Source organism: Podarcis filfolensis, assembly GCF_964270895.1.
Source record: "Podarcis filfolensis genome assembly, chromosome: 8".
Taxonomy (NCBI): Eukaryota; Metazoa; Chordata; class Lepidosauria; order Squamata; family Lacertidae; genus Podarcis; species Podarcis filfolensis.
In genome coordinates this window covers 71,029,142-71,054,061 of record NC_139611.1, presented here as the reverse complement: position 1 = coordinate 71,054,061, position 24,920 = coordinate 71,029,142, and the positions used below count along the sequence as shown (strand labels likewise).

Here is a 24,920-nt window from a genome sequence, read left to right as displayed (position 1 = left end):
GGAGCCTACCCACTAACATGTGGTCCTTGGGCGCAAAAAGGCTGCCCGCTCCTGGTATGGTATAAGTGTGTGTGTGTGTGTGTGTGTGTGGCAATTTCACAATAGCACAGAAGAAAACTATGGAATTTAGCTTCCTTTTTAAAAATAGTGTGGGGTTTTTTGCTGCTTTTTAATTTCAAGTTACAAAACATATCCATACAAGGAATACAGAGCTTAGTAGGCATACAGAAAAGAAAGAAAAAATAGGAGCTGATGGTTGTAGCTTTATATGTTCCAAGAAAGGCAGCCAAATGAAAGTAGCCATAAGGTTCCGTAAATCAATGGAGGGTGAAAACCCTGTCTGGTTCCCTTAACCAAGTCAATAAAAGGATACCATGTCGTTTAGAAGGTGTGAGTCTTTCTCCCCACCCCAAGGCGGATATTCCTTTTGTGAATTAGTTAATTTGTCAATATGCACAATGTCCAATACTTGTGAAATCCAGGCTTTTAAAGTTTCCCCCTTTTTTGCAGTCACTAATCTCACTGCAGTTAATAAATGGAGGATGAGGTCTTTATTGGTTATGTTCTTAATCTGAGGAGTAAAATAAGATAGGAGGGCTTCCAAAAAACATAGGTTTTCTTTATAAAAAAAAAGTTTTTAGACCTCATGAGTATGAAAATAATGTTGGCACGGTGCAATCAGTGTCTGCCAAAATCTCAGAAACAAGAATGGCTGCTGGATAAGGTTTCTAGCTGAGGGATGAGGTTTCAGGTCCCTGTGTTATTTCTTCTTTGCCCTGCCCCACTCTGGAGTAGCAGAAAGTGGGATAAATTAGGAAAACCAGTTTTAAAGTGTAGAATATATCATGCACAGCGGGAGAAATCATGTAGATGTGTTTAATTTGCAAAAGGTCTACAAGTTGCATGATTTGTTTGGTATTCCCCATAACAGAGTTTTGAGATACTTTGATGCAGAATTTTAATTTTCTTTTAAATGTAAAGTTCGCCAACCTCACAGTGAGAATTGGTTGCATTCAAACATAATTGGAAACCATGAATTGGTACTATGTCCGTCTTTTTATGCCAGTTTACAAACCATGTTCTGTGAAAGTCTGCCAAATAAGAATATCCAAACCACGAACTGGGGGGGGGGGGTTGCAAACCATGGTTTGTACTAACCACAGTTTGCTGTGGCATCTGAAGTCACAAACCACAGTTAGGGTCATTGTTCTGCCTTCAAAGAGGCTGTTGCCCCATGGTGAGAGGGGTGAAGGTGTGTGTTGAGCAGATGGAAAATGAAAGGAGACAAGTGGCTGCGAACCATGGCTTGCTTGCTGTACATCTTGAAGCTCAAACCATAGCACAGGTTCAAAGCACAATGGCTAGTGCAAATCATGCTTTGGTGTGATGTCTGAACTGAGCCAATGAGTGACTTAGCAGCATTCTGACATTGTTCATCTCCCATTCCCAGGCCTGCAGCGGTGAGGAGTTGGAGCTTCACAGCTATGGCATGCTGTTGCCCTGTGGGGCAGACCGCTTCCGTGGGGTCGAATATGTGTGCTGCCCTGCACGCCCCACAGCTCTCAGGCTGGAACAAGCCACTGAGGCACCCCAGATCCTTGCCCATCTGAGAGAGGAGGCCCTGCACAGGTGAGCAAACGACCCCAAGTTACACTTGCCACTCGCCCCTTAATGTTGATGGCGTGCAGTGTGGGACACTTTGGAGCTTAAGGGGATCCATGTTGGGAAATTGCCATCTATTCCCCACCCCCACAAAATAATCAGAATTTATTTTAATTCAGGTTTTTAATTGTGCAAAATTCAAGGCCATATTTGCTTCCACCCAGGTGGCATTCACACTGCTTCAGATGTTCTGCAAGGTGTTCCCCACACAGTTTCCCCCTTGCCAGAAAGACCCCCCAAAATGCACACTCTTCCCTTCAAGTATCTATTGTGCAGTCTCCTGACCGGATGGTTCTTTCTTCAGCAACAAGGTTCCCACAGGACGCATCCCAACAGAGGAAGAGAGCCTGGAAATGGAGGAGGAAGGGGACCTGGATGAAGATGAAGAGGTGGAGGAGGACGAGGACGATGAGGAGGAGAGCCCTGGAGATAGTGCCCCTGACCCCGACCCTTTCCCTGCTGCCTGGGATGACTATTTTGTGGAGCCGGGTTACTATGACGACAGCATCACCCAGACTACCATCACGACCACCACACAGACCACCGAAGAGGATATCAAAGGTAAGCTCTGGAGGACAGGTCAGGGCTAGCATCTGGAGCCGGGATGGTGAAGTTGTGAACCACCAGATGTTGTTGGGCTCCAACTCCCATCAGCCCCTGTGAGTGTGGCCAATAGACGGGGTTGATGGGAGTTGTAGTCCAACAGCATCCGAAGGGCTACAGGTTCCCCACCTGCTCTTCCTCACTTGCCTGTTCACCTCTCACCAACCTCCTCCATCCTTTCCCTCACCTTTCTGGGAGGCCCTGTTGATCTGTCTTATAAAAAGCAAGGATGAGAGAGGCCTACTGAGGATGCTTATCCCAAGAGATGGAACCTGAACCTAGCCGTACTTTGTTTTTCTGAGAGCAGGTGAAGTCAGTGTTCCCATTCAGGGCACTTCTGAAGGGCGAAGTTCATGGAATCCCTGCTGCAGATGTTAGCACATGAAAGGAGGGAGTGCATGGAGCCAGCAAGCAGCTACAGGGGGTGGTGGGACAAGACGGAAATGCTCAGCTGCTTGTCCTGGTCACGTCTCCTCCTCGACCTCCTCACAATGGGGCGCCTGTTCTAGAGGCAGCTCGGAACCTGGCTCTCCCTGACACAAAGGGGCAGACGCAGTGAGCCAGTGCGTCCCTCAGCCGACACAGCTCAGGGGTGGGGCACAAGGGGGCATGCCCGCCTCAGTCTGTGAGGAGCCAAGGGGAGCTGAGAATTCAGCATTTTTTTGTCCTGTACAGTTTTTGTAAGAGGTGGGGTTTGATTCAATTTAATGTATTGTTTAGCTTTTCATTCAAATGGATCTCAAAGCGGCTTACAAACAGTAAGAAACAACAACATGGTAGAACATCACAAATACAGGCAGCGACCATTTTAGGCATGTCCAATACAGGTGCAACCGCGCATGCGCACATCATGCTGAACCTGGAAGTGACCTGAAAAAGTCACAAAAATGGGCAGAATGGGGCAGGGGCGGAATGCGGCGTTTGCCGACTTTTTCAACGTTGTTTGAAATATATGCGATTTTGCTTAAAGGCACAGTGCCTTGGAATGTAACCCCTTCATAAATTGGGAGTTGTCTGTACAGCATAAATCATATAAAATAATCAACAAATAATCTATAAAAGTTACAATCTGTGAAACACTATTAATGAAACAGCAACTGAAAAATAAGGGGGGAGTGGGCCTGTTATGCCATGTGAGGCTATATTCCAGCCTTTTCCAACATGGCGTCCTCCAGAGGTTATTGGACTATGACTCCCATCATGCTGGGCCTGATGGGAACTGGAGTTCAATGGCAACTAGAAGGTTGGAGAAGGTTGTGTATTGATGCCTCGCCTGAGTGGGGAGCCCCCTGTCCTGCGGGGCATGTTTCGTGTGGGTGGGAGGGCCGAGGCATGTCGCCTTGTGTAACTCACTTCCTGTGTTTTCAGTGGCCCCCACCCCTCGCCCCACCGACGGAGTGGACGTTTATTTCGAAATGCCCGGAGATGGGAACGAACACGCCAACTTCCTGCGTGCCAAGATGGACTTGGAGGAACGGCGCATGAGACAGATCAATGAGGTGATGGGGGGGTGCAGCTCTAGAGCAACTTTCACCCCAATTGAGGGGTGTCCTTGGTGAAACACACTTCCCTTCGCTTAAATTGTGAACGTCTTCAATGCATCGGTAGCCTGTTTCACAATTTAGAAGGCACAATTTGTCCTCGTCGCATAAGATGATAAATTTGCATGTGTGGATTTGATCACAATCGCTCAGAGGCACATCTTGCTGAAAAGGCTTTGATGTTGTAAATTTTCCCCATGAATAAGACAAACCAAGTGTTAACACAATGCCTGTCATGTAGGCCAGCTTTACGAGTGAAGATGAGTTGATTGTTTTGTTTTGGCTGCTGAGCGGATCGGAGAGAGTCTGTGGCAGGGGCTCCAAACGGTCACCTGGGACACCTGCCCATAATTCCATCTCTAAATGTTGAATTTACTCTATACCAGGGATGTCCAACCGGTCGATCTCTATCTACCGGTTGATCGCGGAATGTCCCTGGTTGATCCCCGTCCCTGAGTGCCCCCCACAAAAAAAAAAACCTTCTTGGAAGTTGGACGTTCCTGCTCTATACAAAACAGCAATATCCAATATATAAAATGCATTCCTTCAAGCCTGAGAAGCGATACTGGAGAGGGAGGGTGAAAGGAAACTGCATCATGGGGCCAGGCTTTGTGCCAGGAAGAGATGTGGGCCTTTTTGTGGGAGCATCATCCGCACCTCATCGCTTCGTTTCAATTCAACAGGTGATGAAGGAGTGGGCCGAGGCAGACAACCAAGCAAAAAACCTGCCCAAGACGGATCGTCAGGCACTCAATGAGGTGAGGACTAGAGAAGGATTGTATTGAGATCAGCTCTGGAGACGCTTTGCCAGTAAAATCAAATCACGTTAGTAAGGACCTTTTCGGTGATGGCCCCACAGCTATGGAACACTTTACCTACCAAAGTGTGAATGGAGCTTTTGATTGAGACTTTTTAATGGACTTTTTTTTATTAAAAAAAAAACACCTATTCCAGTTTACTTTTTCCTAGGTGTTTTTATTTAATGATGGTGCTGGTTTGGAAATTTTTTACATCTTGGACAGATTGTTTCTATGCTTTTAAATGCTTTGGGGGGGGCTATTTTTCATGTCAGTATTAAAAATGTCAGCTGCGCTGGGAATTTGTTGGAAGAGTAGTATACAAATTCCCAAAATAAATTAAAACACGTTTAAAATAACACATTTTTAAGTTTCTTTCTTTGCTACTTTTGGCTCCTTTTGTAATTTTTCCATTTTTGAATGCTCGCTTTGGAATGTCTATATATATATATTTTTGAAATGGTGTCATTTATCTCCCCCATTCCCAAACTGCTATTTTGTGGAAAAAAGCATATGAATTAACTTCATGTTTTGTCTGTTTAGATGTATTTACTGGGGCTTCCATCAGTCCAACACCTCCTATAACCTCTCCAAAAACCCCACACTCACCCGTGGGGAATCTTTTTTGCTTCTGCCCCCACCCCATGAGCCAATTCTAACTGGTGGGCATAGCTACCCACATGTCAATCGCATCACGCAATTGTTATTTCACATGATTGACAGGCAGCTTGCTCCTCCCACCCTCCCAAAACTCAACATCAGGTGTTAAAGGGGGCATCTGGGAGGGCTTGCACCTCTGCTTAACTTCAGCGGTGCTGTGCAGCACCAGACGCTCCCAGTCCATCACCCTTTGGCCCCAGCAGATACATTTAACTTCATGACCCTCTCGCCTTTTCTCTTGGCTGACCCAGCATTTCCAGTCCATCCTTCAGACGCTGGAGGAGCAGGTGTCTCGAGAGCGACAGCGGCTGGTCGAAACTCATTTGGCCCGTGTGGTGGCCCTGCTCAACGATAATCGCCGGGCGGCACTAGAGAGCTACCTGACTGCTGTGCAGACTGATAATCCCCAGGTAAGGAAAAGCATATAGAGGAGGGAGGGGATGAGTTGGGTGGGAAGCTGCTCAGAGATGCTGTTCTGTACATTTTACCTTTACCTTTACCTTTACCTGTACCTTTACCTGGTTGGATGCCATTGCCTCCCTCGAATGGCACCACTCTTTCGGCTTTATGCGTCTTTTTGGTTTTGTTAAATTAGTGTGTGTTTTTTTTCGTTTTCATTCTTTTATTTATATTTTATACATTTATTTACATTTTATACATTCTTTTTTATTAAAAAATTTTTTGACAAGGTCATAATCATAAATAAATAAGAAAAAAAATGTGCACCCCACCACCGAGACCATTCCATTGTAACTATTCAACATCCCGGAATGTCAACACCTCTTGCGATGGTTTAACCCCTTTCCGTTTTAACAGTACAAATTCTACAAACACCCTCCGTATCTCCTCAAAATTATTTCTCCCGTGTATTCCCCGTCTTACCTTAATGGCACATTTTAATTTATCGTTAATAGCTATACCCCACACCTCTTTATTACCATTCTTCCATTTTATATTCTGCTTGCCCCTTCCACTTCCTGGCTATAATAATTCGTGCAGCTGTCAATGAATTTGTGAGCAAGTCCTTCATAGCCTGTGAACCTTCCACCGTTAAATTAGTTTTTAACAATAAGATAATTGTTGCTTTCGTTTGTAAGCCACTTTAAGCAGCTCCCTTTTGTAGGGGAAAGTATGAGGGGGTTTTTTTATAAAAAAAATTATGCATTAACTTGTCCTTTTCTAGTTCAAATTCTTTCTTCTCCCCCATTGTTACCACTCCCTCTATTAAAGATCTTTTTGTTTTTCCTTGGATACCTTATTACCCAGACTCCCTTGCACTTTGCACTGACTACAAATCTGGGCATGTTAATATACAGGACACATTTGTCCAAAACGTGCCCAATCTCATGTAGATGCACATGAATGCTTCACATTGCACATGGATGTGCCACTCTATGTATGTGTTACCCCCATCACCTGTAAGAATCAGGCTTTATAATTCAAGTTCTCTGTGTACTCGGACTCTGTGAACTCCAGTGTGGAATCTGGTACTGGGGAAGAATCCTGCACATACACAGAGCAGCAAAGCGGCTAAAGTTTTAGGCAGCAATCTTAGACATATTTTAAAAGAGAGTAAGATCTATTGAACGCTTTGGGACTTAACATCAAGCAAACGTGCCTAGAATTTCTCTGTTTAGCCCAAGACATCCAGTTCAACTCTCCACGCAGCCATAAATCTCACTGGATGGCTTTGAGCCTTTATTCATTGTGTCTCAGCCTCAGCTCTACCTCACAGGATTGTTGTGAGAATAACATGGGGAAAGGGGACCGTGTTTGCTGTCCTGAGCTCCTTGGAGCAAGGGCTGAGCAAAAAATGAAATGAAAGATGTGGGTTCGGGTCAGTTTCTGGTAGAACTCCTGAGAATCTCTGATTTTGAGCAAGAAAGCATTTTTTTCCCCTACCCAACAAAGGCTGAGAATATGAGTTTTTGAAACCCGTATGGGCAATGCAAAGTTAAATTTCTGAAACCAGAATTCCAGTGAGCTAAAAGTTATGGCTGTTTGCTACATGACTTTTGGACTTACTGTAATCAAAAAATAAGCAAAAGGGAGGAAGGTACAAGAGATCTCCCCTCTCCACTCCCTTTATCTTTCTGTTGTCTTTCCTTGCAAGCTCCTTTCCTGTTTATCTCCTTTGTCTGTGCTTTCTGCTGCTTCTTATGCCTGGTACAGCCTCTTCCCTGTTATTCATCAAGCTGTTTCAGGGCCAGCTTAACTGAAGGCAAACGTAGTGGCAGCCTGGGGTGCTGGGACACCAGGGGTGTCTTCCTCAGCAGCCCCCAAGAGAGAAAAAAATCTCTGCTAACCTGCAGTTTTGGGAAGGCAGCACAGAGGCAGCTTAACCACTCCTTGGCATGGCTGATATCCCTTCGTTCCAGAAAAGAGGATCAGGGGCCTTTTGCTGCCTATTCCAGGGCACATTTTCAAAGACATTAAAGATTAGAGTAAGGAAACAATTTTCTGTTCAGATTTTGGTCACCTGATGTGCTGAGCAGCAGAGCAAGAGCGCTGGGGCAGAATTAGAACTCACAACAAACTTTGGGACAGCATGGAGGGCAGGCTGAGAACGGACGGAGGCTGGCAGGATGTACTGAGCCAGAATATGCTGCCCTAGATTGCACTGTTACCTTCCCTGTCCTGGACTCCTTGGGAAGGAAGGGCAGGATATAAATCCAATTAATAATAATGATAATAGCAATAATTGTCCAGAGCGCCAAGCCCTTTGGTCAGAGGACTGTGTCGCTCCCGTGGCCTCCGCAACAGGCTTCTAGTTGTGAATGGAGAACAGTAGCAAGCTCGTTGTCGAGTGTCATGAATGCACAATAAAGCAACTGTTTGTTTATTGCATTTGCTCCGCGGGGAAAGAGATGGAAATGAAAGTTGATCTGGGAGGATAACAGACAAGCAAACCCTGCCTGAACATTTTGAGAGGGCGGGTGAGGGGGGTTAGAACGGTTAGCCTGGAATAACCTCCGGAGCGTGCAGGTGCCGAGAAGAGAAAGATGCTCCTCCCTGTCATCCTGTGTCTTGTAATATGAACAGTGCGAGGCGAATGTGTTCCAAGCAATACAGATCAAAACCATGCAAAGTGAAGGGCTGGGTATTGTGCGCCTCCTTTGGGTGCTTGGAAATGGACAGGATACGAGCAGGAAGGGGAAGCAGGACGCAGAAAAGTTGCACAGAAGCTGTCGTAGAACTGTCGGGTTGGAAGGGACCACTAGGGTCGTTTGGTCCATAATAATAATAATAATAATTAATAATAATAATTTAACCCATGGGACGCGGGTGGCGCTGTGGGTTAAACCACAGAGCCTAGGGCTTGCCAATCAGAAGGTTGGCGGTTCGAATCCCCGCCACGGGGTGAGCTCCCGTTGCTTGGTCCCTGCTCCTGCCAACCTAGCAGTTCGAAAGCACAAAGTGCAAGTAGATAAATAGGTACTGCTCTGGCGGGAAGGTAAACGGCATTTCTGTGTGCTGCTCTCGTTCGCCAGAAGCTGCTTACTCATGCTGGCCACATGACCCGGAAGCTGTCTGCAGACAAACGCCAGCTCCCTCGGCCAGTAAAGCGAGATGAGTGCCGCAACCCCAGAATCGTTCATGACTGGACCTAATGGTTAGGGGTCCCTTTACCTTTACCCCACCCATCGGCTGGGTTTCCCCAGCCACTCTGGGCAGCTTCCAACAGAACACTAAAATACAATAACCTATTAAACATTAAAAGCTTCCCTAAACAGGACTGCCTTCAGATCCCCCTGCAATGCAGAATATTTTTGCCCAACGCGGGGCTTGAACCCACGACCATGGGTTTAAGAGTCTCCTGCTCTGCCAACTCAGCTATTCTGGCTGGTTACGTTAGAGATGTTGTTGATAGCATGCTTGGAAGTGGACACATCTAACATCAGAAGGCGAGCCCCCTGAATCAGGCCGATAGCTCATCTAGTCTTGCATCCTGTTCCCATGTATCTGTGGGAAGCCTGCACATGAGCAGAGCATTCTGCCTCTGACAGTGGAGACCAAACATAGCAATCGTGGCTGATGGAATATGCGCAGCTTGCGGACTTGTTATTGTTTAGTCGTTTAGTTATGTCCGACTGTTCATGACCCCATGGACCAGAGCACGCCAGGCACTCCTGTCTTCCACTGCCTCCCAAAGTATGGTCAAACTCATGTTAGTAGCTTCAAGAACACTGTCCAACCATCTCATCCTCTGTCATCCCCTTCTCCTTGTGCCCTCAATCTTTCCCAGGGTATTTTCCAAGGAGTCTTCTCATGAGGTGGCCAAAGTATTGGAGCCTCAGCTTCAGGATCTGTCCTTCCAGTGAGCACTCAGGGCTGATTTCCTTAAGAATGGAGAGGTTTGATCTTCTTGCAGTCCATGGGACTCTCAAGAGTCTCCTCCAGCACCATAATTCAAAAGCATCAATTGTTCAGCGATCAGCCTTCTTTATGGTCCAGCTCTCACTTCCATTCATCACTACTGGGAAAACCATAGCTTTAACTATACGGACCTTTGTCGGCAAGGTGATGTCTCTGCTTTTTAAGATGCTGTCTAGGTTTGTCATCACTTTTCTCCTGAGAAGCAGGTGTCTTTTAATTTTGTGACTGCTGTCACCATCTGCAGTGATCATGGAGCCCAAGAAAGTAAAATCTCTCACTGCCTCCATTTCTTCCCCTTCTATTTGCCAGGAGGTGATGGGACCAGTGGCCATGATCTTAGTTTTTTTGATGTTGAGCTTCTGTAGAATAAGAGAACAAGATGAACATACGTTTAGAGAAGATTGGAAAATGTTTATTGAATATATGGGGGGAAGTTGTGTATATTTGAAAACATGGGCAGCATTAAGATAAATTCAGCAGTGTAAAGAAGTTTTGATGGATGTAATAATGGAATACTGAATGGGTTAGTTTATATAAAATAAGCAGGGATTTATGTTCTGCAAAATGAACCATGGAAAGAGAAGAAGGGAAGTCATTGATATTTTAAGGTTGTTTAAATGAATATTCTAAAATGTAAAACAGAAAATTTAATAAAAATTATTAAAAAAAAGGGAGAGGGTTAGCCAGTGGTCATAGAAATGTAGGAAGTGGCCTTATACTGAGTCAACCAGACTAGATCAAAAGCTGGCAGTGGCTCTCCAAGATTTTAAGCCGGAGACATTCCCAGGTTGAAGATGCTGGGAATTGAACTCAGAGCCTTCTGCATGCAAAGCAGATGCTCTACCACTGAGCTATGTCCCCTCCACTCACTTATGTGTTTCTGTGAGCTCAGGCCATTGGTTGGTCTATCTCAGGGGTCAGCAAACTTTTTCCGCAGGAGGCCGGTCCACTGTCCCTCAGACCTTGTGGGGGGCTGGATTATATTTGGGGGGGCAATCCCCCCAACTCTCCCCTCCCTTCTCCACAGCACCGGACGAGCCCCAGTGGCTGCTTACCTGTGCCTTGCGAGCGGCAGAGGCTGGCAGCGGCGGAGGAACAATGAGTGGCGCGAAAGGGCTGGCTCCAGAGAGGGACTGCTTAAAATGGCGCTCAGCCGACTGCAGCTCAACAAAGCCCGGCCCCCTTCCTCCTCTAGGCAGGGCAGGGAAAAGCCAGGAGGAGGGAGGGAGGAGGTGCCACCACAGTGTGTGTGAGGGAGGGGGGGATGGCGCAGCCTAAATGATCAGAATCCCCACGCCGATCCATGCGCGAATTCCTGGAGCTTCCACAGCCTGAATCCAGAAGGCAATTGGGCCGGCTCCGGCTCCTGGGCCTTAGTTTGCCTACCCATGGTCTACCTCAATAATGCCCACACTGGCTGGCAGTGGCTCTATCAGGCAGAGAGTTTTTTTCCCAGCCCTACATGGAGATGCTGGGGATTGAATTTGGGACCTTCTGCAGTTTTCTATTGGGAATAGTACCAGGAAGTCTAAAGGAAGAAGACAAGACATTATATTTGTATGCAACAGTAGCCACAAGGCTATTGATTGCGAAAAATTGAAAAAGTGGTATTATACCGACAAAAATAGAGTGGCTTGCCAAATTATTGGAGTACTACAATATATCCAAAACAATGGGAGAAATTGGAAGGATCTCAAAAGAGAAGATAGGCAGGGATTGGAGGGGGTTTAAAGGATACTTGCAAAACCATATTGAAAAATCAGAACTCCTATTAGAATAAACAAGTTCCGTTTTATATACTGAAATACTAACTAAGATGGATAACAATGTGTAATAGAAAAAGAAGCATGAAATTAGGTTAAAGGTGTGTGAAAGAAAGTAATAGAAGTGGAAAGAAATTGCAGTTGAGTAGATTGGAAGTCTAACACAAAGGTGGGGTGAGGGGTGGTGGATGGTGATGGGGAAAGGAATTATTTGTGGGATTGAGTTTAGGTACGTTTGAACATTTTTAAGGACTGTATGAAATGTATGTTTGTATGCTTGTATATTCGCAATATGTGTGTATTAATGCTGAATTATTTTAACAATAAAAACTTTTCCAAAAAAAAAGAACTTGGGACCTTCTGCATGCAAGGCAAATGTTCTACCGCTGAGCTTCACCTGCACCTGCCTAACTTGTTTTGTTTTTTCTTTTGTCCCCTCCCTTTGACCCAGCCGGACCGCGTCCTGTTAGCCCTGAAGAGATACGTGCGTGCAGAACAGAAGGACCAGCGCCACACCCTCCGACATTACCAGCACGTGGCAGCTGCTGATCCGGAGAAGGCTGAGCAAATGAAGTTCCAGGTCTGGTTTCCATCCTTCCTCTTCTTCTTTCTCTTCCTACCCACCCGCCCTCCAGGTGCCCCTGTCTGGGGTCCCTGCACTCACACCTTCTTGGAGGAGGGGAGCAATAATAAACCTGGGCTGCTGTCATCTCCAGGTCTATACCCACCTGCATGTCATTGAAGAACGGATGAACCAGAGTCTGGCGCTGCTCTACAAGAACCCTCAGCTTGCCCAAGAGCTTCGAGGAGACATTGGTAGGTCTAGATGAGATGGAGCCAAAGGCCTGACCTGGTAGGAGAGGGTTTCCTAGACATTGCCTTCAGGGGGATGTTGTGGAGCTCCTCCTCTCCTTATCCCAGCTGCCCATATCGTAAGATCTTTAGATGAGGCGCTTATGCCCAACCAGCTGTCCTGTGAAGTTAAGAGCCTTCTTTTTGATGGCACCATATCTGTGGAGGTGAAGGGCCATGGCTCAGCAGTAGAGCATCTGCTTTGCACCCAGAAGGTCCCAGGTTCAGCCCCCTGACATCTGCAGGCAAATGCTTCATCTCTGAAATGCTGCAAAAACACTGCCTGTCAGTGTCAGGCTTCAGGGACTCGTCTTCTCCCCCCGCCCCCCTTTGGCAGTAGATAAGTAGAACAAGCGAAAGGAGTCACTTACCAGTTAGAGATTTTAATGAGCACAGCAGAACAAAGAATCCATTCCTAGGAATGAAGGTGCTCCCAATTAAGGGTTCCACCCGCTTCCCCCCTAGTCACCCACATCAGTTCCGCGTCTTGCAGCCTCATATTGCAACCACTGTGCTTTCTGTGCTGCCACCTTCTCTGCTCTCCTTGACCTTGGGCTGAGCGGATGGACGCTTTCCAGCGAGAGCAAGTCTGTTAACTCTCTCCCAGTTCTTCTTCTCCTAGCTGTTCACCACCCAGTTTTTCCCAGCTTCTGTCCTCTGAACTATGTCCCTCTGCAAACCACTGTTCCAAATCTATACTGTCCCACTGCTCCTGGGAAGATTCAGGGTCCTGATCAGGGGCGGGGGAGGCTCCCACCATTATTCCTCAGTGCAGCTCTCCTCAGCACGGTCCCTGACAATCAGTAGGCAATACTGAACTCAATGGACTCAGTAAAAGGCAATTTCCCATGTGCCTATTTTGGAGAAGGGCCAAATCCCCATAGAAGAAGATCTGCATTGCATGTGGAAGGTCCCAGGGTCGGGCCTTATGTCTCTGGGTAGAGCTTGCAATGTCCTCAGTCCAAAACCCTCGGGAGCTGCTTCCAGTTAGCAGAGACAATATTGAATTAGGTGGCCTAATGGTCCAACTCAGTTTAAGGCAGCTGTCTTTATAGTCTTACTGCCCTCCCTTAAGGGGTAAAAACTGCCAGCAGTGTTATAATCATTTCTATGTCAGATCAAAACTCCTTCAATTTGCCTGGGCTGTTTCAAAAAGTCCCAAGTTTTAGGAATTTTATTAGTAGGCAGCCTGTTCTGCTTGCTTGTTTAACACCTTTATCTTTGGTTGTTATGTATGCTGATGTGCTTCTTAATTATACGGCATTCATTTTTATTTATATTTACTTTTGTATACCATCCTGGTGTCTCTGTAGATGAAGGGTGGTCTAAATGCATTTTTTTAAAAAAGAAGGGAAATTCTGCAAAATGCTGAATGTCCTATTTGAGTGAGGGGTTAGATTTGCCAAGCAAGCACAGAGAGGATCCCATAAGGATGGCTGATAATAATAATAATGATGATGATGATGATGATGTTTGGGGGAAACGGTTGCAGCACACGTAATTGCGGGAGGGTAGGAGTGGAGTCGGCTGAAGTTCAGGGCAACTCTCTGACCCCTTTCTCTGTAATGCTCTCCTAGAGGAGCTGCTGCGCTCAGAACGGGTGACCACCAACGACCTGCTCACCACCTCCATCTCAGAGACACGCACCACTGAGGAATTCCTGCCCATGGACAGTAGCGAGGACTTGGTTTCTGAGAGCCATTCGTACCCACGTGACGGAGAAGGTGAGTTCAGGATGCCTTTGAAAGAGACGGTGCTTTGCTTAGCTAAGGTGACCAGCACACCCCTCAAGTCATGACTGTCCCTGGAGCATCATAGTGGCCCAGTACAAAATGAGCCGGTTCACAGGAGATCTTGTTTTTATTTTAAAATATGTTTAGGCTACTTACTATTCAGAGAATTGCAAAACAGTTCACACCATAAAGATACGCATTCATAACATTTGGGGGGGAAATGATACAGGTGTATAGGATTGAAGAATCCAGCATGAATCATCAGGAACTGCCTGAACGATTGGCAGGGATGGAGGAGAAACTTGGTTCTGTTTGAGTTTTAATGTGAACCTGCCCAATTTGGATTTTTCAAAACATAGCTTTCCTTAGAAATTCTCACTTCTAATTTTGTCACTTCAATTCGGCTTGTTTGTTTCCTCTTGTGAGTGAAATCGGTAGGACTTGCTTTTTGGTACATAGATATTTGGGGAAGACATATCCACTGGGGAAACTAAGATGCTTCTAGGCTGTCGCTATTTGCAGGTGTGATTCAGTCACTTCCGAACAAATTCAGGTTGTATGATAATAGTTGATTAGGAAGCCTTAATCTTGCTTCTCCCAAAAAAAAAGCCAGACTTCTTGCAGTAAGGAAAGTGACAGTGAAATGCACCTGGAATTGTGGGTTGCTAATTGCTTTATGCAATGTCATCTAACCTCCCTGCGATCCAGTCAGAACAAATATTCAGTGGACAGCATCTAATCTTTCTAGAAATAAATCGCAATGGTTGCTCAACAAAGCCTTTTCTAGAACTGGCTCTGTTGACACCAGGACCAGATTTCTTGGCTCTGTTTTCAATTTAGCCAAATTCTCACTTATTTTTGTATTATATTTTAAGTTGCTTTGATTTTCTTTCCTTTCTTAAAAAAAACAAACCACAACTATAAAGTGCAATAAACCAATCATCACAAGTGCACGAAAACCAGGCTGTCTGGAGAGGCATACAGGTTTAAAAATAAGAGCGATAGAGATGAACCCAGCGAAAAGAATCCAGCCACAGAGAAGAGAAATAATGAGGGAAGCCACCAAAGCAAACAGCAGCAGTCTAGAGACAGAAAAGAACAGATAGCAGACACATTCCAGATGTAAAAATGGCTGGCTTGGTGACTGATTGTATCTGAGGATCAAAGGATAATGAGGAGTGCCAAGATTGCAGGCTTGGGCAGAAGGATGGAGGGTGAGATGATCAAAGTCCACAGAGATGCAGACTGTGAAAGAAACGAAGAAAGAAAATATCTTAAATTTGATGGGGAAAGGCCATAGTTCCCTGGCATGTCTGGTTAAAAAGGATCTAAGAGCCGATGGTGGGACAGACCTTTGCTGGAGACATTGGAGAGCCACTCAGACAAGGCTGAGATAGATGAATAAATATTCTGACATGGATGAAAGCAGTTTCCTATGGGCTATTCTTAACCTTTATAAAACTCAAGTTTTAGACCCGGAACTCATGCCCCATATGAATGGGTTGAGTGATACAGCCGAGTGAGAGATTTGTGGATGGGTTCTCGCTCATTATTTGACTCTTTTTGCAATTTGACTCTATGGTTCAGTGCTCTCTTTCCATCATCTGACGCATTATCAGTATGGTCAGTTTTGCTTCGATGTTGATAATGACCATAATTGTTGAAATTCCATTTATCTCCCATTTTAAGGAGATCCGAAAAGATCTCTCCAAACAGGGCAAATGGGCATTAAAGCAGCTCATGCAATTCAACGCAAGCAAGTGCAAAGCTTTCCACTTTTGGGGCAAATGCTGCATCTTCACGTCTATGTTTATGGGGTCTGAACTAGCTAGCGGTGACTGGCCAAGAAGGAGGTCTTGGGATTATTATGGTGGATAGCTCAATGAAAATGTCTATCCAGTCTGCAGCAGCTGTGAAAAATGTGAATTCCATTTTGGTGACCATTAAGAATATAAATTAGGAAAGGAATCGAAAAGCAAAACTGCCAATATAATAATGTCATCGTAAAAAATCTATGGTGCGACCACATTTGGAATACTGTGTGCCGTTCTCGTTACCGTGCCTGAATACAATACAATATTGTAGAGCTGTAAAACATTGAAGAAAAGGCAATTAAAAACGATCAAGGGGCTGGAGCAACACTCCTTTGAGAAAAGGTTACAGTGTTAGGAGCTTTTACTTTTGGGCGGGGTGGGAGAAAGTGAGCAAGGGAGAATATTATGTAACGAAAAAGGATAGAGAGATGTTTTCCACCCTCTTTCAGAATTCTAGAAGCCAGGATCTTTCAATGAAGCTGAATGTTTGAAGATTCAAGACAGATACAAGAAAGTGCTTATTCACACAGCACATAGTTAATGGCCACAAGCCTGCGTGGATTTAAAAGAGGGTTAGGCAAATTCTTGGAAGACAGAGCTGTCAATGGCTGCTAATCAATTTTATGGAATTGTTATTAGTGTACAAAGCCCTGAACAGTCGGAACCCACACGCTTGAAAGAGTGCCTCCCCCAATACTTACAAGTCCCGCCTCTTCATCTTTGTGGGAGGGGCTGTGCTTGTGATTCCACCAATGGACATGGCCTTTGGCATAGCAATGTGTGGCAGGGCCTTCTCTGTGGCTGCCCCTATTGCAAAATTGCCTCCTGATGGAGATCCAATTGAGCCCCACCCTGATTTCCGATGGGCAGCAGTTTAAGACCTATCTATTTGTTTGGGCCTTTGGTGTATAGTCAGATGGGAGGTTGAGTGTCCAGTTGTTTTCTTTCCGCTGTATTGCATCTAATGATTTAACCTTTCTGTGTTTATTGTTTGGATGCTGATTTTATCTGTATGATTATTGTTAGACCGCCTGGGCTCCTTCTGGAAGCAGGGTGGGATATAAGAATAATAAAGAAGTGAAAATAATGATGGCTGTGTACTACCTCCCAATATTGGAGGGGATATGCCTCTGAATACCAGTTACTGGGGGGCACAAGTGGATAGGTTGCTATTGGACTCGGGTTCGGCTTTCAGGCTTCCCGGAGGCATCTGATTGGCCACTGTGAGAACAGGATGCTGGACTGTTTAAGGATAGCTCAGTTGGTTAGAGCATGGTGCTAATAACGCCAAGGTTGCAGGTTCAATACCTGCATGGGACACCTGCATATTCCTGCATTGTATGGGGTTGGACTAGATGATCCTCGGGATCACTTCCAACTCTACAATTATATGATTTTATGACTAGAAGGATCTTGTTCTCTTATGTTCACAAACCCAATCCTGATCAGGCCCTCCTACAACAGCAATTTAAACCAGTGTTTCCCAAACTTAGGTCTCCAGTTGTTTTTGGACTACAGCTCCCATCATCCCCAGCTAGCAGGACCGATGGTCAGGGATTATGGGAAACGTGGTCCAAAAAAACACTGATTTAAACAATGCAGTGGTAAGACTCAGCACACTGAATGTGTTTCCTTGTTAATAGCATGGTCTAATTGGACCCTGTGAGAGTGCAGCATAACCAAAGCTGAGCTGGGATTTGAACTTGCATCTCAATGCCCAGTCTTAGACACGCAGCAGAATGAAGTGTTGGAATCGACTGCAGCAAGGCATCACGGCCTTTTGAGTGCTCCCCTATGTTAAAAGCTCCCTGCAAACAGAGAATGAGCTCAGCAGACAGACAGGCTAGAGCTCTGCTGTTCTGCTTTGCTGCTTGCTGAGTGTGTAACACGAGGAAGCATTCCAAAGCAGTATTCCCCACCTGTAGTCTGAAGAGGTTGCAGTTCCAAGACTTTTTTTCCCCCAGATCCTAAGCAGTGACATCATCTTCTGGAGTGCCGGGTGGGGGGTAACTGATGGACTTTGTTCTTGCTCTGGCAAGTGAATTAGGTAGTAGCTAGACTTTCATGTTTGCTTGCGACAGATTAGCATAGAGGAAGTCAGGGAATGAGGAAAAATAATCAGAGGCTGGAGACGTCGTTCCTTTTCTTTTGATAGGGTTCCTTTTTCATGCCTTCAGTTTTTGAATAGCAACATTTCTTTACTTGGTTGCTAGCATTTCTGATTTAAAAACTAAAGTTTGCACTTCAGTTGGCTGAAGTGTGTTTATCGGTGTGTTTTTAGAAGTTGAACCATGGGTAGGCAAACTAAGGCCCGGGGGCCGGATCCGGCCCAATCGCCTTCTAAATCCAGCCTGCGGACGGTTCAGGAATCAGTGTGTTTTTATATGAGTAGAATGTGTGCTTTTATTTAAAATGCATCTCTGGGTTATTTGTGGGGCATAGGAATTCGTTCTTTCCCCCCCTTCAAAATACAGTCCGGCCCCCCACAAGGTCTGAGGGACAGTGGACCAGCCCCCTGCTGAAAAAGTTTGCTGACCCCTGAGTTGAACCTATACATTGAGAAGGTCAATGGAGCTACCCCTAGGAAACGAAGCATAGGATTGCAGTGGTGTTAATCTTAATAAATTGTGGTTGTGTTAATGTGCTGCTGTGCATTCCCATAATAATGCCTGCATTTTTGGACTTGACTTGGGGTGTGTCTATAGGGGCCCTTGCACTTTACCACTTTGCCATGTATCACTTAATAAATAAATAAATAAATAAATAAATAATAATTATTATTATTATTTATTATTTATACCCTGCCCATCTGGCTGGGCTTCCCCAGCCACTCTCGGCGGCTTCCAAAAAAATATTAAAATACTGTAATACATCAAGCATTAAAAGCTTCCCTAAACAGGGCTGCCTTCAGATGTCTTCTAAAAGTCTGGTAGTTGTTGTTCTCTTTGACATCTGGTGGGAGGGCATTCCACAGGGCGGGCGCCACTACCGAGAAGGCCCTCTGCCTGGTTCCCTGTAGCTTTGCTTCTCGCAGTGAGGGAACCGCCAGGAGGCCCTTGGCGCTGGACCTCAGTGTCCGGGCAGAATGATGGGGGTGGAGACGCTCCTTCACTTTACCACTGCTTCTGTTGTGTATGGACCCAACCTGGGTCCAAACACCAGCAGTCATCGAAAGCATTCCAGTTCTTAGAAGAAAATTCTGCTGGCGGCTTTTGCAGATGCTCACCTGTTCAGCCCAAGGCATCTCCGGTGAAAGTGACCAGCAATGGGGAAGACCCTCTGCTTGAGACTTTGGAGGGCCATTGTCAATCTGAGTAGGCAGTACTGTGCCTGTCTTCTGCAATCTGCAAGCCTCATTGGAAGGCCCTAGGTTTCAGGAAGAAACTTATTTCACTGAAGCCCTTTCTGCTTGGGCAACAACAAAGGATGAGAAAATCTGTCTGTTTCAGTTTCTCTCTGCTACTAATTTTTCTCATCTTAAATTCAGTTTACTAGATTTTTGCAGCAGTTTGTGAATCTTTTTTTTAAACTCCTCGTGAAAATGCATCGACATTTCAGTGTGCATTTCTGCTAATATACCCATTTTTGCAAGTGATTTCCCCCATCATAGAATTGTAGAGTTGGAAGGGACCTTGAGGGTCATCTTGTCCAACCCCCTGCAATGCAGGAATCTTTTGCCTAAGATGGGGCTCAGTGCCATGACCCGGAGATTCAGAGTCCCACGCTCTACCAACTATTAGATCATTTTTGCATGTTTTGTGTGTTATTTTGCAGTCAGAGACGCATTTTATGTACACTTTCTCCCAATTTGCACATTTTTGGGATGTGCAGATTTTGAAAGACAGCTGTTGTTTTGCAAAAGCCCGATACAGATCATCTCTCTTCCAATGCAAACTGAACTGAATTTCTCACCTCCCGCCCCTCGCCAATGCTAGCAGCAGTATGATCTGGACATGTTTAACATCAGTTATCCTGTGGTGATAACCTAAGTTATATATTGCAGCCAGAAATTTTGTGGTCTAAGGGGATTTTGTTGGGGGGAGCCAAAACCCAGCCGTGTACAGGAGATATTTTACTCAGTGTCTCACAAAGCAGCAATACAGCCCACCAGCTTTTAAAACAGAGCTTGCCTAATGGGGTTAGAGTTGTTTGCTTGCACTGATGCTTATGAGCAATTGGGTAAAATACCTACGGGCTTCTTCTTTTTTGTTCTGTCTCCACAAGCAAAAGGTCTGACTTCTGTCTAATGAAAGCAGAACGTTCTAGGGAAGGGGATATCTTTAGAGAAGGTCAGCCCCCAGGAGCACTCTGTTGGCTATAATCTTATAATAACCCTTTGGTTCATGTCAACCGTTCAATTTGCTTGTATGAGTTCAAAGCATGAATGGTAAAAATAATAATGCTCTCTGGGGTGTGCAACTCACCTCTTGCTTCATCCTGGATTAATAAGAGATTCTGTAGCACAATAGCAGCGATGCCGTCTCCTCTGGTATGCAGAGTTGGGCGGAGGAAACGGCACAGTTCCCTAGAGGAAAACAGCAGCCTATGAATGAACTAAGAGAAAAGAGGGTGACTGATGCAGTGATCTTATTATGCTGGATGGCTGCTACACCAGAACGATCACCTCCGTGTTGTGAATGGTGCTCCAAAGAGGCAAAGTCGACAGCGTACAACAGCAGCTGTAGGAATGAACGCGAACAGAGCAACATGGACGGCCAGCATTGCCAGGAACTCCTGCTGCTACCTATTAATCATTGTGTTACGCACTGACGGTGCCTCGAGGCTACCTGCGTGTAGAAGGGGCCAGTCGGAAGGTGCAGAAGAGCAAATTGCTAGGCTGAGGCTGCCTTACCCTGTCCCAGGCACCCTCATGCTCTCGTTCATTGGCATTCTCCCTGACGTCCACATTTCTGGCCCTAACCGCTTGGGGGGAAAGGCAGTGAAGTCATTGCGACAATAGTTCTGTGTCCAACAGGGAGCATTGCATCAGAATCACGTCTCCAGTTTTGCTGCATGTATCCTGCAAGGAACCACGAGCCGTGTCCCTTTTACTTTCTTGTCCCCAGTCATGGGTCCACGAATGTGAGGAGACATATCAGCTGTTGGGAGAGTGAACCTTCCCCATATTGGTTTTTGTCTCCCTGCTTGCCACCAGCTGCGGTTTTTATTTTCTTCAGATGGTGTCTAAATGATGATATCTCATGATGGGGAGGGCGCATGCCCTTGTTCTCTGGTGTGCAGAAAGTGGACAGAGATCTGGGTTTTTCTTGCTCACTGGAACTTGGAGTCTCAACAAATCGAAACAAAGTCCTTCCCAGTTCAGCTAGCCTTTTAAGTAGTCATCTTTCCTGGTCTGCATCTTTATTAGAATGGTTTTTGTACGTTCTGATTGTTTTATATTTTGTGGATTTGCTGCCTAGGGCTCCCTCAGGAGGAAGGGTGGGATATACATTTTATTAATAATAATAGTAATAGTAGTAGTAATAAAAGGTTGTCAGGGCTGACAAACTACTTCACACAGCGCATAGTTCAACTGCGTCATTCATCACCACAAGGTATAGCGATGGCCACCAAACTTGTACAGCTTCCCATGGAGGTGAGACAAATTCATGGGGAATGAAGCTATCAATGTCAACTAGCTATTATGCCTGTGTACTACCTCCAATATGCCTCTGAACACCGGTCACTGGAGATCATGAGTGGGAGAGGTCTCTTGAACCTGTGTCCTGCATCTGGGCTTCCTGTATGCTGGTCTTTGGTCTAATCCAGCAGCGCTCCTTTTATGTTCTTAACTTTCTTTTTCTGGCATGCCTTGTTTCAATGGCTTTCAAACATTTTTTGCCTGTAGAAGGAATTCTTTCTTCCACCGATGTGTTTGCCTCGGGAAGAGCCCCTTAGATATCAGTTGTGGAACTCTGGTTCAGTATAGAAGGTTCTGGAACATCTTCTTGCTATTCCCATGGGTGCAATAGACCACACACTCAGAACTCACCCAATGCTCTCCTACAAGAGAGGAAGTGATAACCAAAGCATCTTTGAGGGAAGCTTTTCTGCCATTGCTGGTCTTCTCTTTGAGGGGACCCCCAGATTAGGGGTGAGGTAGGCAAATTCATCTAATTCACACTTCCTGAAACAATATGGAAACTGAAACGCAGACATCCTTTCACATGTGATAGTTTCTGAGCTTTGTAGTGCAGTTCTCCAGTTGAGTAATGTGTACAAAAATTCACATACTAGGGTAAAGTATGCAAAAAAAGTGCACATTTTAATGAAAATAACATACAAAAATGCATTGTTTAAAAAAAGAAACCACTTTGCTTTAATGTGTATGTTACAAACATTGCATACAAAAATCTGTGTGGAGAAATTTGCAATAAAATGCTGGCGAATTTTCCTGAGGACCTTTTAAAAAGAGATTTGCAAATTGATATGGAAAGGTGGAGAGCTGAATTTAAGATTTGAAAAACGGGGAATTGAAGGAAACCAAAACAGATAGGTTAGCGCCTGTCCCTACCCCAACCACTAATGATACCATGTCCAGTGAATCTGCAGTGCTCCTTCAAACACAGCTTGAAAACCAGTTGCCCTACTTGCTAGCTTTGCCTTCTGCTATCTCAACACCCTTGGCCTCAAACTTGTCTTCTTTTTTTTCTTTTTCTGTTCTTTTCTTTCTTTCTGCTATGCTTAATCTCTCCTCCTGCTGCTCTGTGGGGAACGGGCAGATTCTGAACAAGCGGACAAGAAAGGTGAGTGCCCCACTCCCATATACAACACCACCTCCTTGTGAGTTTTGGTGGTGTGGGGGGAGAAGAGTTTTGGGTCGTTTGTTGTCCAAAATAACTCCATGCCAGAGTAAATGGTGATACCTGAGACGCTTAATGACTTGAGACCTCTGTTCCTCTGTCCCACAGCTTCAGGGCTGGCAGAATATGACTATCCAACCAGTGACAAGGCCTTGCTGTATGAATATGAACGTAAGGTAAGCTGGATGTTTCTGTTGCATTCATTGTTTTTATTAATATTTACAGCCTTCCTGTACTCCAAGCAGCTCAAGTTGATGGTTCCCCTACCACAGCTCTCATTTCAGCCTCACAATAACCCTGTGAGATATTCTGAGACCCACTCTATCTTTAAAGCACATCCCTCCCACCCAAGAATTCTGGGTACTGTGGTTTCTTAAGGGTTGCTGATTATTATAACTCCATGAGGAGTAAACTACACTGCCCAGAATTCTTTGAGGGAAAGCGTGCTTGAATTTGCTTTAAAGATATAGTGTGTACACAGCCTGAGAGACATACTTTCTGGCTCAAGGTCAACCAGTGAGTTGAATGGGGTTTTGAGCTTGAGTCTCCTCAGTCCTAGCCTGACACCCTGTCTGGACACCACAACTCTCTCGCTAACATTTTATCTTCTTAGTTTTATTAGCTGTGTGAGTAAGTGTGGCTGGTTGCTTTCAAAATCAAATTAAGCATCTTGCAGCTTCTGGGGATAGCAAGTCTCAGATGCCCACCAAACTATCTGATGTGTTGGCTTTCCAAATGGAGAGAGAATTTTAGGCCATGAGGTTCTGAAAACAAATAGTTCCTCATGGGGGTGTTGACGTACTTTGGTTTGGTGGATGGGCTGTACCACATTTCTGACCACATGTTTTGAGCTGCCTCTGTCAAGCAGGAATTGGGGAACTGCTGGGCTCTTTTAAGTCAAAGATGACTGGGGCCAGGAACTGTGTGTGTGTGTCTGTGTGTGGTTAAGTTGGCATTTCAAAGGGAACCTACCTAATTCTCACTTCCTGAAACTATATGCAAATCTAAATGCAGCCATCCTTCATAACTCGCCATTAGCTGAAAATAGCCATGCCGTTTTCCAACCAAGTAACTTGTACAAAAATTGGAATTGCTAGGTAAAGTGGCCATAAGGATGCATATGTAAGCAAAAACATCATGCAACCATGCAGAATATTCCTGCCTTGCAGAGACTAGATGACTTTTGTGGCCCCTTCCAACTCTACTATTCTATGATTATATTGGGGAAAATTGCTTGCAAAAATGTGTATATTAGGAGAAGCTCACACAAAAATCCTGATAATTTCTCATGAGGACTTCTTTAAAAATCATTTTAAAACTGATGTGGAGAACAAAACTTAAGATTTTGAAGGGGGCAAATAAGAAACAGAGAGAAACCAAAACTGACCTGGCCCTACAGATGTTGTTGGACTCCTGTTATTAAAATTAGTATTCAATTTTTTACCAGTAGGTCCCAGTGTGGGTTACAACCATTTAAAAACCAATATTGAAAACATCCCTGGCCATTGGCGATGTTGACTGGGACGGATGGGAGTAGGAGTCCAGCAATGTCTGGAAGAAGCCCAACTGTTTAGGGCTGATATGAGTTGGAGTCCAGCTATTTACGCTAGATGACAGCTGCCCTATGTTGCTGGAGGGATTTGGTGCTGAGGAGAGGGGAAACACTGCTTTTAAGTCTCCTTTTTCTCCCTTAGCCCTTCCAAAATCTAAGTATCTCCTCCTCTCCCCTCACCACAGGTCAATGTGTCCACCTCAGATGTCAAAGGCATGGTGTACAAGTCCCAAGAGATCCAACGTGACGAGCTGGTAAGTGGCTTTGGAGCCAGCCAGAAACAACCGCACCTCGCCATCCCACCTGGTCAGGTGTGCATCCAACCCCACACCCTCCCTTATGTGCATTCTGTACCCTGTATTCATCCATCCAGACTCGTCTGTTTCCCCACCCCACATCACAGACTAAGGCCCGAACTAGAAGAAACACCTGTCACCTAGAATGCAAGCTTTTTTGACAAAAATAAAGTAGCTGGGGAGAGACATCTAGTTTGACCCTGAGAGCTGGGTGAAGTGGCCGTCATTTATCTCCCTGTTTATTTTTTAAAACTGGGCGTTGAGTCCTGCCTGCCCCCCCCCTCTCTCTCTCTCTCTCTCTCTCTCTCTCTTTCTCTCTCAAGTCTTTTCAGTGGTTCAAAGCTATTCTGTCATGTGATCATGTGTAGGTGTGGGAGAACGTAAGCAGCAAGTAAAAATATGCTTCTGAAGGCAATTCTCCCTCCCTTAAATTCATGAATGAGCTTCCTGGAACCACTCCCGAGTTT

At 45.2% G+C, this 24,920-nt stretch overlaps 1 protein-coding gene and 1 long non-coding RNA gene across 4 annotated transcripts in view; one reads left to right on the top strand and one right to left on the bottom strand.

Annotated features, from left to right (window-relative positions):
• The window catches only part of APLP1 (amyloid beta precursor like protein 1), a 54,155-nt gene that overhangs the window by 14,591 nt on the left and 14,644 nt on the right, over positions 1 to 24,920 (top strand). For 2 of the 3 annotated variants that reach the window (XR_014551361.1, XM_083627184.1), the window contains exons 5-14: positions 1,451 to 1,629; positions 1,967 to 2,223; positions 3,634 to 3,764; positions 4,490 to 4,564; positions 5,515 to 5,673; positions 11,855 to 11,983; positions 12,120 to 12,219; positions 13,833 to 13,979; positions 22,714 to 22,781; positions 24,343 to 24,411. Coding sequence is in view for 2 of the 3 variants with exons in the window: in XM_083627184.1 (XP_083483310.1) it covers positions 1,451 to 1,629; positions 1,967 to 2,223; positions 3,634 to 3,764; positions 4,490 to 4,564; positions 5,515 to 5,673; positions 11,855 to 11,983; positions 12,120 to 12,219; positions 13,833 to 13,979; positions 22,714 to 22,781; positions 24,343 to 24,411 (1,314 nt within the window). In the remaining variant the exon portion in view is untranslated. Of the gene's footprint in view, positions 1 to 1,450; positions 1,630 to 1,966; positions 2,224 to 3,633; positions 3,765 to 4,489; positions 4,565 to 5,514; positions 5,674 to 11,854; positions 11,984 to 12,119; positions 12,220 to 13,832; positions 13,980 to 22,524; positions 22,549 to 22,713; positions 22,782 to 24,342; positions 24,412 to 24,920 lie in introns of all 3 variants that reach the window. The other variant, XM_083627183.1, reaches the window with a different exon arrangement.
• LOC310769219 lies at positions 533 to 3,617 on the bottom strand. The gene is made up of 2 exons (XR_014551540.1): positions 2,554 to 3,617; positions 533 to 776 (listed from the first exon to the last, which is right to left on the bottom strand). It is a non-coding gene; the product is annotated as an uncharacterized lncRNA (long non-coding RNA).